The 18,885-nt window shown below is 41.6% G+C and overlaps 1 protein-coding gene across 2 annotated transcripts in view; it reads left to right on the top strand.

The window, feature by feature from the left end:
* The window catches only part of NSF (N-ethylmaleimide sensitive factor, vesicle fusing ATPase), an 81,977-nt gene extending 64,591 nt beyond the window's left edge, over positions 1–17,386 (top strand). The window contains exons 18-21 of one of the 2 annotated variants that reach the window (XM_075036146.1): positions 5,982–6,116; positions 6,947–7,060; positions 15,221–15,276; positions 15,858–17,386. In XM_075036146.1, the coding sequence (XP_074892247.1) occupies positions 5,982–6,116; positions 6,947–7,060; positions 15,221–15,276; positions 15,858–15,876 (324 nt within the window). In that variant the 3' untranslated portion in view covers positions 15,877–17,386. Of the gene's footprint in view, positions 1–5,981; positions 6,117–6,946; positions 7,061–15,220; positions 15,277–15,658 lie in introns of both variants that reach the window. The other variant, XM_075036147.1, reaches the window with a different exon arrangement.
* Positions 17,387–18,885: the final 1,499 nt, after the last annotated feature.

The following is an 18,885-nucleotide window of genomic DNA, read 5'->3' as shown; positions in this document are numbered from 1 at the left end:
GAGCTCATTCTTGCTAGTTCCACTCAGCAATGCTTAAATAGTGGTATCTATTACTACTAGTTCAGGAAGACTGAAAAACATTGCATTTTGTATAGCATCTTTTTTTAAACCAATTAAAAATCTTTTCTAAAATGGATTGAAGAGAAGAAAATAAACCATGTTCTCTTAGGTCTTTATTTCAATCAAGTTTCCCTGTGTTGTGCAGGAGAAGAGACTGGGGGGGGATAGAAAGACTGAAAAGGACTGTCGCAGCAGGGAGCCAAGCGGGAGAAAAGGACTTCTCTGAGAACTAAGCAGCAGCAGCTCCGAAAGCCGAAGCTGCTTCATCTACATGCAGAGTCACACAAGGCATGGAGACACTCACCAGCCCCACAGAGGTTTCACATGTGCTTCCCTGCTGGTTCCTGTGAAAAGCTAACAATTGGCTCAAAGGGTGAAAGACCATTTGCAGCATCTCCGCGCTAAGCTGGACGTACAATTTGTGCACTGTTATGAAATGTCTGGCTTAGTGAGATGCTCTCAACCACTCTTGTAGATGCCCTTCCACTGCTCCCAGAGGCCCCCAGCCCCTTTCCTCTCCGGGACACTGGAGGCTTTTGCCGATTTATGAAAGTTGACGGGGGAAAGGGGGAAATAATCTTCTTTGATATAATCCCAGATGCATTCCTGATTCCACATCACTTGGTGTGAATTGGAAGAAACTCCAATCAACAACAGTGTTACCTTTATACATGTAAACTGCGGAATTGTGTTTTCTCCCGTTACATGTGAAGAATTGTTGATACCCCAAAACACATGCATAAAAATATACAAAAGTCCAAATTTGAGTGAACAGCTAGTGGGTGACTGACAGAGGCACTTTGGTATCTGCCAATACTTGGTTATAGCATAGTTCAAGTTCCCCTCAACTCCCCTTGCCTAGGACTGGCTAGATTTGCTGAAATTCTGTAGTTGAGACTCCACTGACATGTCAAGACTCCATTTGCTTGTAGCAGAGTTTATGTAATTATGTTCTAGTTTGTCTTTGGTGGTCAGTGCAGTAATATGGTGCCCATTAGGAAGTCAATACTGTGTTAGAAGAATCAATGTCATAATGCTTGAAAATGTAGTTGTTTAAAACTACTTCCTCTTTTGATCTTTGAGTCCCATAGTTCTCTGCATGACTATATCCTTTATTCAGATATAATTCTTGTAGTAGAGAGGTAAAATCTGGTGTTATCCCACTTCTACAAGGCAGGGGGGCAAGACATGCACCTCTCTACTCGGTATCCCCCCATCAGTGTAGAGGGATCTTGGGCTCCGAACTGGGGCACTTCCATTGCCTAAAACTGGGCAGGATGAATCCAAACTTAAGTGACGTGCCTGTATCTAATCTCTGTTGATGGAAGAACTAGGCCTTGAACTTGCCTGATAATGAGTCTGACACCAAATGATCTTAAGCTGTTGAAAAGCCAAGTTCCTCCTTACTTGGTAGGTTCCTCTTGTTAGGCCTGATTTTTGGAAGTTCAGCTTGAATCCTGATCTTCTGTGGGCTGAACACATGGCCCATTGCCTTTGCAATGGCTGCTGTAGAAATTAAGGATCAAAAATGTGAATATTTCTGAAAATGGGGGCACTTCAGCAGTACATCTCACAATAGCAAGAATAAATCCAGTGATATCCTGTGGTGTGTTGTCAGTGCAGAGTAGTTGGATGAGGGCAGCTTTTTCAGTTTGGCTTGATGGCTTTTCATGCTTTTGTGGTAATGCCTGGGGCAAAACATTTCTGAGTTGTAAGTTTTCCACTTGTTTGCTGAGCAAGTTGCTTGAAACTTTGAAAAGTACAAGGGACTCCTGACACTTCATTTTCTTTTAGTAATTGATACAGCAGAGATTATGCTTGTTTTATGGTAACTGGTTTTCCAGTGGGTCAAGTTTAAAGGTAGCAAGTTGAAGCGCATAGCTTCTTTTGAAGAAAGCAGGGAAGAAATCAGTATGTTTTGGGTGGAGCTGTTGAAAAATTTTAAGCACTGTTTTGCAGAGTAGCCATCTGTTCTGAGGAGTTTTCAACCATTCAGTTGTCAGTGGTTCAGGGTCCTGAGCATGGATCCTAACAGAGATATCTAAAAATTGCTGATGGATCTGACCTCTATTAACTTGTTCTATTGCTTTTGAACCATTTTAAGTTTTTGTCATTCTTAGTGTCATGCTTGCTTGAGTTCAACTGAGCTGTATGGTGAAAGCAAACATCCTTTTGTTCAGTTTAAAACTGATGCTTGATAATTTCATGTAGTGCTCCCTAGTTTTTATTTTGAGAAACAGCAGTTTTCCCCCCTCATCTCCTCTACAACATGTATGATTTTATAGACCTCTCTGTTTACCCCCCATCAATTTACCAAGAGTCTATTTAGGGAAGTTACTCTGTATTTCTGACCATCCCCATTGCTTTCCTCTGATTTCTCCAACTCAGTCCTGTATTTGAAATTGTATTTGAAATGGCTACGGTTGCATAGTGTCTTAAAGAGCACCCTGGACTCATACGGTAGAATGACTTTTGTTTTACTCTTTTCCCATTTTAAAAAAGTCTGCGTGCTTGCATTTTGAGTAAGGTTTAGTACTGAGCTAGTATTTTCAAAGAACTTGCCACAATGACCGATTCCAGTGGCTTTCCTAAATGGTAATAGGTCATTTAGAGTCATTTTTGTGTGTGTAGTAATTGTCTGCTGGCCTAATTTACAGCAAGTTTGGGATTCATCTGACTAAATGTGGCTGTCAGCGGTTTGGTTTTGTACGACTGAACTAGTTGTTTAGAAAATAGTTTGCTGTATGAGTCCAGAGTGTAGGCAGCTTTTCTGGGAGGACGTATGTGTCATCTGGGCTCCATTAACTGAGAAGGAAATGCAGAGAATGAGATCATACGTGGACACCTGAAGTTACAGGAGGTAAAACTCACCTCACTGATTATATTTCTATGCTGCTTACAGCCTTTCCTGGTGAGGCCTTTTAGTCTCTGATGAAACCCCAAACTAGACTCCGTTTTTCTTTTAATCAAGCATGGACTTCATCCGTGTAGAAGTTGCTCAGGTAGCATCCTTCAAGAAGTTAGTCCGCAAGCTGTTATTCCCTTGATTGATGTCTTATCTGCTGTGCCAGGCACTGTACCCATGCTGTTAGCTATACTTTGGGAACAAATACTGCCTTACTGGCTGCAGTTGAGTATTTTTTCCCCCCTAAAATGCTCATAGTTCATGGGAAACTGTTATTAACACAATCCCTTACCCAAGCTGTTCTGGATTTTGAGAATTACATACAGTAATAAACATTTTTTTAGAACAATTACTATAGCTTGTAAAGCAGATTGGTCTTGGTGGTATAGCATTGCATGGATTTGTGCTTGCAAGAGGGAGTTGGTGCATGTTTTGGAGGTCTCAGTTCTTTTAAAGAGTCTTTCTTTGTCTTCCTTTGTACCCTAATACCTTACCTGTATAACAAGAAAACTGTTTGAAGGTACCCAACAGCATGTATGTGACTTGTTACAATTTTTAGAATAATGTAGCAGAAATTTTCCTTACAGGGTTTATACTTTTTACTGAGTTAGAGCATATATAATATCAGATATATCAGCATTATTTACGAATTGAACAAAAACTCACTGAGGACAGTGTGTTGAGGAAATATAGAGCAACCATGAAAGCAAAGTAAATCAGAAACAAGATTAAATTTTCTCAATCAAATCTGCCAATAATCCCTGTGTCTGCATTATGAAGATTTTAAGCATGCATCAGTTCTTCTGTCACATGTGCTGTTATCCCAAGAATATCTTAGTGAGTTCAAGGCACCTTTTAACCTTGTCATTGGGTGGTAATTTCAGAGCAAACGTTAAAGGTGTTTGTACCACACTTCTGTGGTTCACGAGCAGGTGATGGTTCAAGTGTTCTTGTGGGACTCATTTCACACAGCTTCCAAGCCTGTGTTTAAAGTCTGTTTTACCAACCCCCTCCAAAGATGAAGACTGCTGAAATTTTGCCTTCATGTAGACAAAATGCTTTTCTGTTGCCAAGCATCATTTATTTTTCTTGGTCTGTTAAGTGCTTTAGCTGAAAATGAGCACCTGATGGAGCTTTCTGAATTCCTTGTAGCAGTGAGGATCAAATGCCATTCACTTACTCTCCACTGAGTGCATTGTTTTTTCATCTTTGCATGCAAGATCTTACTGAATTGCTCAGATTTGGCTCAAACTTGTAAAATGATAAAATATTTTCCTGGCCTTGCTACACAATAACCATCAAAAAGGAAACAAATAATGTGCAATTGTAAAGCCATGGACATGCAGAACATAGTGGAAGCAGCAGCCTACAGAATAGTTGTATTTATGCTTTCTGCAGACATTGTATGCCCTTCTTAAGGCTACCTACAGCCAGTTTTAGACAGACCTTTTTCTGCCTGCTGTGCACCGCCAGCAGGTGAGTTTTGTCTAGTAATAAAGCATTCCCTACTCCCACTGCAGTTTTAAACCTGGCATTTCTGTTGTCAGTTCAGGAATTGGCTGCTTTTCCCCATTAAATTGCCCAGTAGGTTTCTGAGGATTTCCCCCTCTAAAGAGGTGACTGAGCTGGTGAGTGTGGTGCCTCCTGAGATGTAGGCAGTGATTAATACACAGAAGGGTTAGCACAGTGTTTCCCTGACAAAGCCTTTGTGTGAAGCTCGTGACCTGGGGCATGCTCTGGTTTCAACCTGCCAGGCATTACTTCCTTGTGCTGTCTTAGGCTAAAAACAAACTTGAAGTGAGCACTTGAGTTCGTTACCAGTTCTGGTGCTTTCTCATTGTCCATCGCCCAAAGCAGGAGTGTAATCTGTTGAAACACAAAAAGTCAGTGAATACAATGGCACTCAGGGAAAAATAAACAAATGCTGCAAAGATGCATCATCTTCATCAGAGTCGTATTAAGTTTAAATAGGTTTTCATCCTTTGTCAAAGGAATGCAAAGCACTTACGATATTAATTCTGACTGCTCTGTGGGCATGGTTTTTAGGTTTTTTGTTTGTTTTGGTTTTTTTATGATGAACAGCGTTTTGTGTCACAAAGTTGAAGTATGGAACTTTACTCTTTGTCTCTGAGCATCAGCTAAACTTCTGTACAGCAAATGAGGAGGATACTTGGCCAGCTAGGCCTCCCCTCAACTCATGGGCTCCTTGTGTACTGAATTGGAAAAGGGACTGATCACAGCTGATAATGTCAAAAGCTCCTTTTGTCAGCCAACATTTATCAGTGTCTGAACACTGCATGGTCAAATTCAAATAGCATAGAAATGGCGTTTTCGAGATGAACTAGCAAAAGTTGATTTTTATTGGCAGTTGATGTTTTCCATTCATTGCTCTATTATTTATAAACCCTGTTATTGCTCAGGCCAACTTGAAATTGGTGTGTGCACTGTCGGTTTGAACTCAGAGGTTGCCAGACGTGGTACTGTCCTTTTATACAACCACACTGGCAATGGGAAGTCTTACGAACTTACAGCAACCTCCGCTCTTAAAGCGTGAGCTGTAAAACCATTGGAACTGTCTGTACAGTGGCAGAGAATTCACTGTACCCACAGGATTTCTAAAGACAGAGTGTTCCCCTGAAAAGTCATCTGTAATTCAGCTTTTGGGAGTGGGGGTTTGCTCGTATTTTTAAATTTAATGAGGATTCAGCTATTTATAGTGATGAATTTAGAAGGAAAAGTAAGGTAAGAAAGCTGTAAGTATGAGTGGGTCTTCTGTGTACCATAATTTTTGGACCCCATTGGTGGCATTACTCTGGAATGTGATCCTAGTCTTGTATGGTTAATGCTGACTACCTTAATTACTGAGACATTTAATCCTATTAATTTTATTTGAAGTCCTATTTTTACATGGCCATTTTCTGTTTTTAATTTCTAGTTAGCTGAAGCTTCCCAAGGCGGGTTCTCCTCTTTTTCTCTTGTTTTCCCTTTCTTGACACTTATTCCATTGTGTGGACAGGGTCGCAAGCTTCTAATCATTGGAACCACCAGTCGCAAAGATGTCCTGCAGGAAATGGAAATGCTGAACGCTTTCAGCACTACAATTCACGTGCCCAACATTGCAACAGGGGAGCAGCTGATGGAGGCTTTGGAGGTGAGAAAAAGTTCAAGGATGACAAATAAGCTCAAAAATTACTGGAAATGAGTGATTTTGTGGTAGCTCTGCATTTGGGAACACTGTCCCTCTTAACATTATGCCATAACATAACAGTTCTAAGGCTTCTCTGAATTAGTTTTCGATACAATAAATTAAGTCAAAACGAGAGAACGGTAGGTCTAGAGAAGAAGTTTGTTTGTTCCGACAGCATGAAAGTGGGTAATAATTATAATTGGGCACTTAAACTTGAACGTGCCTGGAGGGTGCCAAGCTCTCATGAATTGGAACAACATCAGATGAAGGTGTTTGGTGCTGAAGAGATTATAGGTTCTTTATAAATTCATGCCCTTAATGGCTTCTTATTCTATGCCATAGTGGAAATTGTAGTGAATATTGAAGGCTGTTAAAATAAACTTAACAGACAAATCTTTTGTGCAGACTTGCAAAACTGTCACCATGATAATATCCCTAAAGCCTGAAAGACACAGACACTCTTGCAGCAGTTTTGAAAACTTACTGTGGCTTGAGCCACTGTGTTCCTTCTAGACTCTAATCTGGAGAAAACCTAGAATGGATCATAAAAGAGAATCACTAACTGTTCAGTTAGAGATGTTATGAAAAGAACCATTATGGAATAAAAGAATTTAAGTGTTTTGCCTTGTTTAGACATATTGCAACAAATTTTCCTTCTGAGCTAGAAAATGCTTTCTGGCTTCTCATTTCCTTTTTCCTGAGTTAGGTAGCATCATTCCTACTGACAGTCTCCTGTTGTTGATTATTTTATTTTGTTTTTTTCTTTTTTCTTTTTCTTCTTTTCCCCCCTCCAGCTCCTGGGTAACTTCAAAGACAAGGAACGCAGCACTATTGCACAGAATGTCAAAGGGAAGCCTGTCTGGATTGGTATCAAGAAGCTGCTGATGCTGATAGAAATGTCATTACAAGTAAGAATGTTTCTGGTCCAGGAAGGACTGTGATAAATAGAGCAGTCTTAGAAGTTCCCACTTCTCTGCAGACTCCTATGTTAGCTGTGTGGTAGGAGCCTTTGAATCAGTTTAATTGAGAAAAGAGCTACAGTGAGAAGAAATTTTCTGAACAAAGAAATCACCAGGTCTTGGTCCATGGAGAGATCTTTAAAAACTACAGTGCCTATAGGCTGTTTAGAGCTGCACTTCAGAGAAGAGCATCTGGCAACTGGAGGGATTGGATTAACTTACCTTTCATGAAATTTCTTCTCTACACCCAGCATGTTAAGATTGCAGATAGCAATCACTTAGGTTTTTGGTTTTTTTTTTAAAGAAAAAGGTGCCTGTGCAGGTGTATGTTCTCTTTCCCTGAAGAAGATAAATCTGTCAGGCTGTTCAGCTGCTCTCCTCTTTATTTTCCACTTTCAGCACTTTAAAGAAAATAATTGCAGAGGGTAGAAATATGTAGCTCTTAACCCTCCCCCGCACCCATCATCTATGCCTGCAAGCCAGCCATCAAGCTTGTGCTCGACAGTATATGCACGCTAAAAATGAGAGGGTGTAGCATGCAGCTCTAATCCTCCGTGGCTGACATTTCAGCGCCCTTCTGAGTCCTTCCCCCCCCTCGCACACACTCTCTTTTCACATCAAATGGATTTAGTGCAGCTGAGTGAACTGTCCTTAGATCTTCCTAGGAGAGGCTGAGCATAAGCTAAGAGGCATGTAGTTTAGCAGCATATAAGTCATGTATCCCTCTGTTCACTATTCACATTTCTGTTAAAACTTGCACAGCACTAAGGATGTGCTCTGACTGGATGTCACCTCAGGGAATAAAGTCATTTATCTAGATTACTTTTTCCTCTTCTTCCTTGGCTTTTAATTCCATACCTACAGGCAAGTCAGTAAGTCATTGCTCACATGTATTAAATGTATTTAAGGGGTGCAGGCCTTCGGGGACTGCCTGGCTCTGTTGCAGTCCATTTCACTTAGCCTTGACAATGGATTCCTTCTTCTGACACAGGATGTTTTCTTTTGCTGCTTTGACCTTAAGTGTTGGTTTTTCTCAAAACTGAAGGTGAAGGTTATGTAAATTATGGGCAGTTCTGAATCTGGAGCATGGGTGGAAATGCTTACCCCAGCCTTGTTCACAGGATTGCCCCATGACTGCACACCTGTGATGCTGTAGATAGGGAGTCTTCACACTGCCCTAGACTGTGCAGACAGGTAAACTGGTCTTGTGCATTTTTATTTATTTTTTTTAACCAGACCACCCTTTTGTAGATGAGTCCATGACCAATCAGGCTGGGAGAAGACAGGCAAAACTGTGACTCTGCCATTTCTGACAAATTGAACAAGTGTAAAATGAAGGACTGCTACTGCTGATATGATTGATAATCCACCTTTGCTACTATACATGGATGGTTGGTAGCGAGGCGACTTACATTATTACACTCAATTCAGGTAATTGTGTAATAGCATAGGTAATAGCATATGAAAGCTAAATATGAAGAAGTTCTGTTCCAAAAGGTCTGAGCTGTTTACATGACTCTGCTGAACTACTATAAATACAGGAAAGCAATACAGGCTCTCACTAAATAAGAGAACGCTCATACCTGAATGCATTGAAAGACCACAATGATGTCTAATTTGGCTAGCTTGTACAGGAAAGTAGAATTTCACCAAATGAGAAGTCCAAGACTAGTTCCTTTTTTCACTGAGCTAGACCACAGCTTTTTAGAAAGAGATTTGAATCTGAAATACCTTAAAAATTCCAACTGATGGATGAAATTTCTCAAAATTCAGCTGATTAGATCCCATGGTGAATGAATTCTTTGCAAAAAATGTGCACCTAGTTTCTTTCTCTGCAGTCACTGGATCTAACTGTGTTTTTTGTTTTATTAGACTAGTAAACCCAATATATGCTATATGTAGCTATACTTAAGCTGTTCAAATGACTTTCGGTTTGTTTCAGACTAAAGTCTTGCTGAACCAGTCTCTCAATGTCAAAATCTTTTCTTAGAGTACTGTGAAACACTGGATTGCTCTGGTATCTTGGGTTGCTTTGTTATCTTGTTTACAAGCCTTGTAAACCCACACTTTTTGGCAGCTTAATTTCCCTCAAACTATGTTTATTGCTATTCCTGACCTCCTTTAATGTCAAACTACTCGTATTTAGTTTCATATACTTTGGTCACCTTGTATGCACTGAGTGTCCTGGAATGATGTTATGTTCTTGTTCAAAAGAAGTCTTTGATGAATGGGTACACTCATGATTTGCCACAAGAATCCAGAAAAGTTTAGTTTTGAAGTATCCCTGGCTGCAGTACCTAGACCACCTCACAGTGCTATCAGGTGCCACGCTAGCTTCACCCTGCCCTGATACTGCAACCCTACCCGGGGGTGCTGCTAGATACATGAGCCTTCTTTTTCCATAGCTAGGGGGCTGGTTCCTTCTGCTTATTTTGCCTGCCTGTCTTGTTGCTCTTGGACCTTGCTGGCAACACTCCAAAAACCAAGGTCTCTCTCCTTCTTGGAGTAGGAACCTGAATGAGCCAGGCAGCTTTCCAGAAAGCCCCTTTTTTGCACCTCCAGTATTTCCTGATTTGGTAACTTCTGTTTAGCATAAATAAAACTTAAGTTAATCTAAGCTGTTTGTAATGTATTTTAACTTACATGGGAACTTATTTTGAAAGGTCATCATATAATATTGCCTATATTATTTTAAACTAAATGCTGTATCTGGACATACTAAGAGTTTGGATTTTATGACAGGTTTACAGGAGTACTGTACTACCCAAGGGCATGCACATCTTGGAGTATCTCTTATTCTCTGGCCTGAAGATTAATGAAGTCTGTTCAGTTGCCTTTTTTCCTAAGGGCTCCCAGGCATGTCCTGGGGATACTGCATTACCTAGAAATGAACAGCCATTTTCTTGCCACCTGTCTGAGCTGTGTCAGAGTCAGTCTCTCCACTGTTCTTCTAGAAAATCTTGCATCCAGTTTGACAAGAGCATTTCTCCTTTCACAGGGCACTAAAGGTCTTTTCAAGAGTCCTAAACCTGCTTCTTCTTTGCACTTTGACACCATCTTCTGCTCCTTCCAGGGTAGATCAACTTTCTGGTTTTGTGTTTGTGTTTTTTAGTAAGTTATTTGATCAAGTTTGCCTCTTTGTTGCATTTCAGCTTCCTGGTTTTGTCTTTTGGACAAGATACTGTGTCTGCAGATAAATGCTGTTCCTCCCAAAGAGTCTGTAGAGACTGTGTCAGTACTGATTATGGACAAAGGGTCTTACCATGGCCATTTTCTTAGGTCCGAGTGAAAAGGGAAGGGGAGGCAGCATCTTTGATTTGGGAAACAGAACGCTTGCATTGGCAAATTTGAATTTCAGCTGGTGGTGTTAGTACAGATTTTCCAGGAATGAAGAGATCTGTTTGTATATATCCATCTCAGATCATGTTGGTTTTTTTTAACAGAACTATCTGATTGGTCCTTTGTTATTTCCTGAGTGTGATGACTTTTCTATGGTTTCCTAATGTTTCACCAAGGTCCTGGTAACAGGACCATCTTCTTTGCAGGTAGATAATACTCTTGGTTCCTGGTCAGTCAGTGAGATAAGTAAACTTAGAATATGCCAGGCCCTTTGACTATTCTGCGTGACATTCTCCTTTTATCAGCTTTGGGCTTTCTGTCGATGGCCAGAACCTTGCTCCATCTCAGTGTTCATTGTTCCTTGTGTCAGTCTGAGATGTGAAGGATTCTCTCTTTACTCAGTAAATTGCCTGGTTTTGTGTCCTCTGCAAAAAGTGTCTTGACTCTTCACCCACTGTTTCGTGTAATAGACTGTTGGTATTGGCGTCCCTGGCAGCATAAACATTTGCTATGCTTGTATGGATTTTGCCTTTGGCCCTCAGCAGCGATTCTGTATGGAGTGCAAGTGCTTATGGTAGTGAGTTGCTGTTTCTCTAATCATCAAGCTGCCTTTCGCTGGTTTGCCTGATTTGCAGAATACTTAAGATCTTAGAATCACAGAATCATTCTTGTTGGAAAGGACCTCAGGACATCATCTAATCCAGTTCGGACCTTCAGAAAGTGTAAGTGTAAATGACTACAGACATCTCAGCACCTTCTTTGACATCAACGTTTGATGGGAACCAGGCCTTTCCAGCTCCAACAGGAATGGATGAAGTTTGGCTTTTGAACTGTTGCCAGCAAGGTCCACTTCTTGGCAGTTCATTTGTCTAGCTCTTTCAGCTTTCTCATGGAGAATCTGTCTCTGAGTTTGGACCATAGCTGAAAAGTCAAATCTGAGGACTTGGTGGGCTGCCACTTGAGTTACTCCTCTGAAGAAGTCCTTTCAGAAGTAGATGTCTTTACTGTCAGTATCTACAAAAATGCCGTGTGTCTTATCTGAGAAGGCAAGGGATCTCTCTCAGATGCAGTTTTTTACTCATGGTCAAAGATCAAATGCATTTTGTCCTTTTCCTCAAATCCCTTTCTTTTATGGGCTGTGTCTGAAGCTTGTTGAGAGTGTGCACGCTGGTAATTCTTTTTGCTTAAGTTTGGCCTTGGCAGCTCTGGTTCCCAGGCTTGCTTTGGCTGTCCATGTAACTTGAGGTTTCAGCCACTTTTGAACCTCCTGTCCAGGAATTGCAGTGAGCACTTCATCTAGCTTGCCATGCATGGTATCTGGTTCTCTAGGGTAAACTGTTCATGACGACCTTCTCTTTGAGTGAATGTCATGGAGAGCAGGAAGGTACTAAACAGATACACTCTGCTAATTGCACCCATAGCATTTTTTTCATCTTTGTCTAGGCCAGCCCCCTGCTCAGACCAAGCACAATGAACTAGAACAGGTTGCTCAGGGCCATGTCCAGTTGGGTCTTGAATACCTCCAAGGATGGAGACTCCATAACCTCCATGGGCAGTCCCTAATAGTGTGTGATCACCCTTGCAATGAAAAGCTTTCTTTTCTGTTTACGTGGAACTACGTTTCAATTTGTGCCTGTGACCTCCTGCCCAGTCAATGGGCACCACTCAGAAGAGCATCTCTCTGTTCTTTACTCCCTCCCATCAGGTATTTATACACATTGGTAAGAGTCACCCTGCCCTCCCCAGTCCTGAGTCTTCTCCACTCCAGACTAAACAGTCTTACCTCTCACAGCCTCTCTTTGTATGACAGACGCTTGAGAAATTTAATCATCCTTGTGACCTGTTGCTGGACTCTCTCTGGTATGTCGCTCTCTCTCTTGTACTGGGAAGCTCTGAACTGGACGCTGTCCTCCAGGTGTGGTGTCACTGAGAAGAGGGAAAGAATCATCTCCCTCGATCTGGTAGCAATGTTCCTCCTAACAAATCCCAGGATGCTGTTGGCCATCTTTGTTGCAAGGGCCCATTGCTGGTTCAAGTTCAACTTGTCCTCCAGGATCCTCAGGTCCTTTTCTTCAAAGTCACTTTCCAGCTGGTTGTCCCCCAGCCTGTACTGGTGCATGGTGTTATTCCTGCCTAGGTGGAAGACTTTGCATTTCCCTTTGTTGAAGTGCTTGAGATTTGTGTCAGTCTGTCTCTCCATCCAATTGAGGTCTCTCTGATTGACAGCACCATCATCAAGTGCATGAAACACACCTTCCAGTTGCATGTCATCTGCAAACTTGCTGAGGGTGCACTCTGTCCCCAAATCCTGTTTGTTAATAAAGAGGTTAAAGAGTGTCGGCTCCCATAGGATGCCTGGCATATAGCAATAGTGACTGGCCTTCAGCTGGACTTCATGGCACTGATTACAACTTTTTGGGTCCAGCAGTTTAACCAGCTTTCAGTCCATTGAGCTGTCCCAGTTATTTAGTCTGTACTTGCCAGTAAATGATACTTTGTTTGTGTGGCCACCTGGAGTTGTGGTCACACCTTTATCAAGTACTAGCCTTTCTGGAAACATCTAGAAATAGAGGAAGAGAGGTGGCTGAGTTGTCATAAGACTATAGGATAAATGAAATCAGAATGCACCTCAAGATGCCACCTAGTCCAACCTCCTGCTTAAGCAGGATCAGCCACATGGTCAGACCAGAGTCCTTTGAATGGGGAAGATCTGAGACCCTTTGCCAAGTGAGAGTCACATGCTTAGTCTTATTACACCTGTGGATTCCCTGAGAGAAAGGGGACTTCCAAGTAATCAGTGTTTAGGGTGTGTGGCCCATGTGCATGTACTCCTATCCCAATTGTCTTCAGCCTTTCTGATATAATCATAGAATCATTTAGGTTGGAAAAGACCTTTAAGATCGAGTCCAGCCATAAACCTAACACTGCCAAGTTTACCACTAAACCATGTCCCTGCGTGCTACGTCTACACATAGAAATGGGACAACTGAAATAGTGACAGATGTACTTTTCCCTTGTGACGACTGGGAGGGATTGTGGAGAAGATTTAGGCTAGAGGGATACTGCAAGCACCAGCTTTCTGGTCTCCAGTTATGTGGCACAACAGTGCCTCTCTTAGTACCTGTGTATTATACATTTCAAACACTGCTTTAGGTGATGGGGCATCCTTTCTTTCCTTCTGGGATCCTGAACATTACCAGTATTCCTTTGCATGTTAAAAACCCAATTTAATAGCTCAGTGATCCTCACTAAGTTCTTTAAATCATCTTGTTTCAGTGAATTTATTTTTCTGATCTAGAAATAGTTCAGTAGTTGGTATTGAGGTATTGGCCTTGCTGACATATTTCAAAGTAATAGGAAGTTACACATTTTTAGGCTTTTCTTAGCACAAAACAGAAATTCTCATTGGCTGTTTCTTCCCTGCCTGCATCACTGGTAATACTGTTGTTGTTTTAGGATTTAATTTCTTACAAGCTGTTTTTGAAGACATTTGTGTTGCCCTCAGTTGCAGTGGTCATGGTTTTAAATAGATGACTTCACATCTGGAATTGGTGGAAATTTTCCTTTAGGTATATAAAAAGTGGTAGAGGAGTTCAAGGGTCCTTGTTCAGCCTGTTTGTGGGGAGGCCAGGGCACATGTTGAAACTTGGCTTCCCCCCTCCAAGGATAAGTCCCAGTTTTATGTTTTCTAGAGCACTTGCCTATTTATTACCAAGTGGGTGATAGAGGTGGGAATCTTACAACCAGTCAGCTTCATAGTACCATTACTGAATGCTTTCAGAATGAACCCACTGTATTTTTGACAGTGTGTTAAAGATACAAGGTGTTGATGAAGATTACAGAATGAACAGAAGTTGGAGCTTCTAGGCCAAATGAACTGTTGCAACACAAAGATACTCTGAGAACCAACGGGCTCCAATTTCCAATGTTTATAGTCCTAACTCACTGTATTTTGGTGTAGTGATGGCAATCTGCCTAGAGTCTTTCACATTAGAGAAGATCAACCAGCCCATCCATCAGCACAAAGGACAGATGCAGTTATACGTTATCAGGCAGCCTGATTCTCTGCCTCCTTAGCAGACCTTCCTCCTGCTTCCCTCTTGTCTCTATCTCAGTGTTGGGGGAGAGGCAGGACTGATATTTAGGGCATGTTCCTGGTTGATGGAGCCACAACACAAGCTGGTACTGCAAGTTCTGGAAGCCTTGTGCTGTGATTCAGTTTTCACTTATGTGCTAACCCACCATGTACAGCTGCTTTCCTCTGGTGCTGTGGTGCTGGAGCTGTAAGGGCTAAGGAAGACAGAAGAAAGTTGAGGACATCTTCAGTCCCTTCTACTCCTAACTGCTTAATTTGCTGCCCCAGCTCTGGAAAGAAGATAGAAGCAGATAGAAGCAGACACAGAATGGGCCTGGCTTCTGCAGAACCAGGCTAGAATTGGTAGTGTGGGGTGAAGCTAGTGTGCAGACTGCCATGAAAACAGAAGTGCCTGATAGAAATGCTTGCATATGTTTCCAGTCTGGCTCATTTCCTAGTGATGTGAGCATGCTAAGCTTGTGCTAACTGACTTTTTCTCTTGGTGCAGTGCTGTTATCTGCACTACTTAGCTGCAGAACTTCTGAACAAGCAGGCTGATCTCTGGCCAGGCCAATGCATGGGCAAAGCAAACACACACACATGCATCTCCAGCTATCTTTGTGGCCTCATTTTCCTATTGGGCTACTTGGAAGATTGCACCGTATTAACAGACTTCTGTTTTGTTTGGTGTTTAGATGGATCCTGAGTATCGGGTGAAAAAATTCTTGGCTCTTCTGAGAGAAGAAGGAACGTAAGTACTTTTATTTTAAAGCATTGTTTAAAATTCTTTTCTCTGCTCAGAAACAAGTACCTCTTTGAGGGGAAACTGCAGTGTAGTATATCTGATCTCATTGTTGGCCCCTCCTATATTTACAGATAGATCAGTTCTCCTTACAGCTGTATGCCAGTTGTTTTGGGAGGGAGGAGGTCCTGAAGACTTTTTGAGAACCTGCATGCCTGAATTCTCTGCTTTTCTTAATTTACTTGTGACTTTAAATGAGATATTGAACCACAGTTTAGCTTTCTTTAGTTAAAGTAAATCAGAGGAGATTCTGCTAGAGTTAAAATCTGGAACTTTTATTTCTTGTATTTCTCCTGTCTGAGAGAAGGATGTCATACTCTTTCCCCTGTAGGTATCACAGGGAATAGTTGAGCCCAGTCTTGACAGTGGCATCTCCTAGAAAATGACTTTCTAATACATGTAGGGCAGTACCTGTGCTGGGGAAACTCACAACAGTATCTATCCTGGCTACATGTGAGTGGGTTCCAGTGTGTGCTTGATGCTTTTATACATGTGCATGCTTTCTTGATGGATTTGGCTTCTTTTGCAAGAGTTCCTTCCCTAGACTGAAGGTGGACCAAGTGCAAGATCAACAGCTGGAAAAGTGACCAACCTGGAGAATATACACTGGGATCTTTACTCTTCCATGTTCAACACACTGGACAAAGTGAAATGCTTCCCTGTTTCCAAGAACCCAATGTGGAATCTGCATGTTTAGTGCAATACAGTATCTTTATTCTTCGTCTTTAATATACTGATGTCGTGTGGAAGTGTCTTCTAGAACACTGTGCTTCTGTCTCTGTGCAGGCGAGGCTGCGTTCTCATTTGATTTTAGCATGGGGGAAATGTCCTGTAAGTTTGAAGCTAACGCTCACTTGTGTCCAGCATCCAGTTGCTATGATAGGAAAGAAATCCTGACTTCTAATAAAACCTGACAGTCTGTGGTGAAGACATATTAAAGTACTACTCTGTCTTATCCTGATCTGATGAACGGTTTCTTGTTATGTCGTCCTATGCTTCATTGAACATTGAGCCAGGCTGGTAACCTGAAGACAGTGCCCACAATAATTCAGCTCCAGAATGCCTAGATGCTAGTACCTGCTTTCTTTTATATCCAGGTATTTTGTGGCTTGATGAAAGAGACTGGCTAGTGGCATTAAGGACTGGAAGAAGGCAGGGAAGTATGTTGATCAGAGTAGAGGAAACTTCCAAATCCAGTATTTAAGGCATCAAAGCTTGTTGTTAATTCAACAACAGTTCTAGAGATGCTGATTCCAGCCTGAAAGCTCTTCATGAGTGCAATATAGATGGCAGCTTTGGTATTAGCCAGCCTCATTATATCCCATTTTTTTGCCATGTTACCAAAGGTTGAAATTCCTCCTTAGAGATAGAGAGGAAGCCAAGCTCTGCAGATGCACGAGATATGTATTGCCATGTTTTTGCACTGAAATAAAGGAATGTATCAAACTTTGCTATGTGGTTGTTCCCCAATAATCATCTTGCATCAATGAGATGCTGTCGATGATGACTGCATGAGGCTACTCCCCTCTGGTTCTTTGGCTCCACATGTTTAGTAAGGTTCATGGAACATACCTCAATTTGGTGGGGCATGAAATCAAAGCCATTTATGAGCTCTTAGTCAGTGTAGCTTCCTAAACTTGACCAGACACGCTGCTAAGGGCTAGCAGCTTTACCCAAAGCAGTGTTCCCAGGGAAAGAGGGTGCTTCACATTCTTTCAGGCCCAAAGGTGAAGGTACTGTAGTCCTTAGTGCATACTTACAGCAGTCAGAATATTTTAGTCACTCCACTCTGGTTTCTTTTCCTTTGGCAGTGCTGTTGTATTGTGATGACATTGCGAGTCCCGGTGGTTATTATTCCCTCTCATTTTGTGTACGATCTTGTGAATTTATTTGTTCCTTTCTTTCCTCTGCTAGTCCTAGTGACAGCAGCACACATTAACTTATATTTCAGAGTAAATGATGTAAACCTTATTGTGTCTTTGTCCAGAACTATTGATGAATAAATACCTGGTTTAATTGCACATTCAATGGATTCAATAAAAAGCACAACTACTTGTGATGATCTGGGATACATCTGTGTCTTTGGTGCTAGTTGATCAGAGGTGTATATATAGAGTGTTGATGTACGGCATGAATATAGTAAAGCTATTCCCAGGCTGCTGAGAGCCAGAGCGATGCTCACACTAAGCATGGATGGATTGAATGTATCCCCAGCCTGGATAGCTTGACCACAGGTGGTCTTAAAGGAGCTGGCTGAGAAGACCTCTGGTCCAACCCATTCTGAAGTTTTCTGGACCCCCAAAGATGTATGTGTGTGTGTGTGTGAGAGAGACATCCCACCCATTCCAAACTATTCTGAGATTTCCACCCAAGAGGTTTCCTGCAGGTGGCAGAAGAGAATGGCTCCTGGCAGCACCTTCCCACCACATTTTCTCCATGACACTGCCTGGGCAAGAGTGGCTTTATAGTGAGAACTATATTGCTTTAAACAGTAAGAGCCAAATTCTTCAATCCCTTCCTTACCCTGTTGCTGTTTTTTCCTGAAACTTCCAGAAATATAACTGTCTCTAAAATTGAGTTGTTAACCAAAGACAAATATGTTTCAAAGTGTTGGGATGGGTTTTGGCGGGGGTTGGAGTGTGGTGGAGAAAGGCTTGGGATGATGGGCAGATGTACAGATAGCTTCCACTGATAAAGCTGTTAAGCTCAGAACACTCCACAAGGCTGGACTTTATGGTTGTCTGGTTTGTTAGCAGCACAGCACTGGTGCTCCTGTAACTTTGAAGGCATCACTGCTGCCATCCAGTAGGAGATGGCACTGGCAGAAGCATGCTGTCTGCAACGTGCTGCAGTGAAATGGAACTAGGCATCATGCACAAGCGGTGGGATGTTTTAGGCAGCACTCTGCAAGAAGACAGGTGTAATTGTTTTGTGTATAAATTAGGGATCAGTTTAGGAATATAGAATGATTTTTTTTTTTTTACACCCTTCAGATAGGTATATTTGAGGCTGGTGCTGTAGAAAATTGTGTGCACTTAAAAGCATCATTAACGTATGGGAGATGTTACAGAAATGCCCACAAAATTATTCATGGACAAGAGAAGATGTTTTTATATGAAAAAATTTGGATGTCAGACTGTCCAAACCATCAAAAGGTGATTTGATGACAGCCTGCAAGTACCTTGGTGTGGGGAGAATATGAAGTCTAAAGTGTGTTTTAATCCCGTAATCTCGTGTTGCGTGCACACTGTGAGATGGCACTCTATAAATAAAAATCTTAGCATTCAGGTGTGAAATCTCCTATATTTGCCTAATTTTACCAGCATTGTCTTGCATTCACATGGCTGTCACTGTGCATAAGTAGCTGGATGATGAACCACCACTCCTGTAGATGTTTTCCAGTAGGATTTAAAGTACCTTCAGAGGCAAACCACACAAGTGGGCAAGTGCATATTTTTGGTTTTTTTACCTTCTTTAATGACGTACCACAAAAAAATGCAAGTTGAAATATATTTTTCTCCAAATATATATATTTATATAATATATAATCTTAGTTAA

The sequence above is a fragment of the Buteo buteo genome, chromosome 9, assembly GCF_964188355.1.
Source record: "Buteo buteo chromosome 9, bButBut1.hap1.1, whole genome shotgun sequence".
Classification (NCBI taxonomy): Eukaryota; Metazoa; Chordata; class Aves; order Accipitriformes; family Accipitridae; genus Buteo; species Buteo buteo.
Note: the sequence above shows the minus strand (reverse complement) of the source record. Positions and strands in the feature narration are given on the sequence as shown.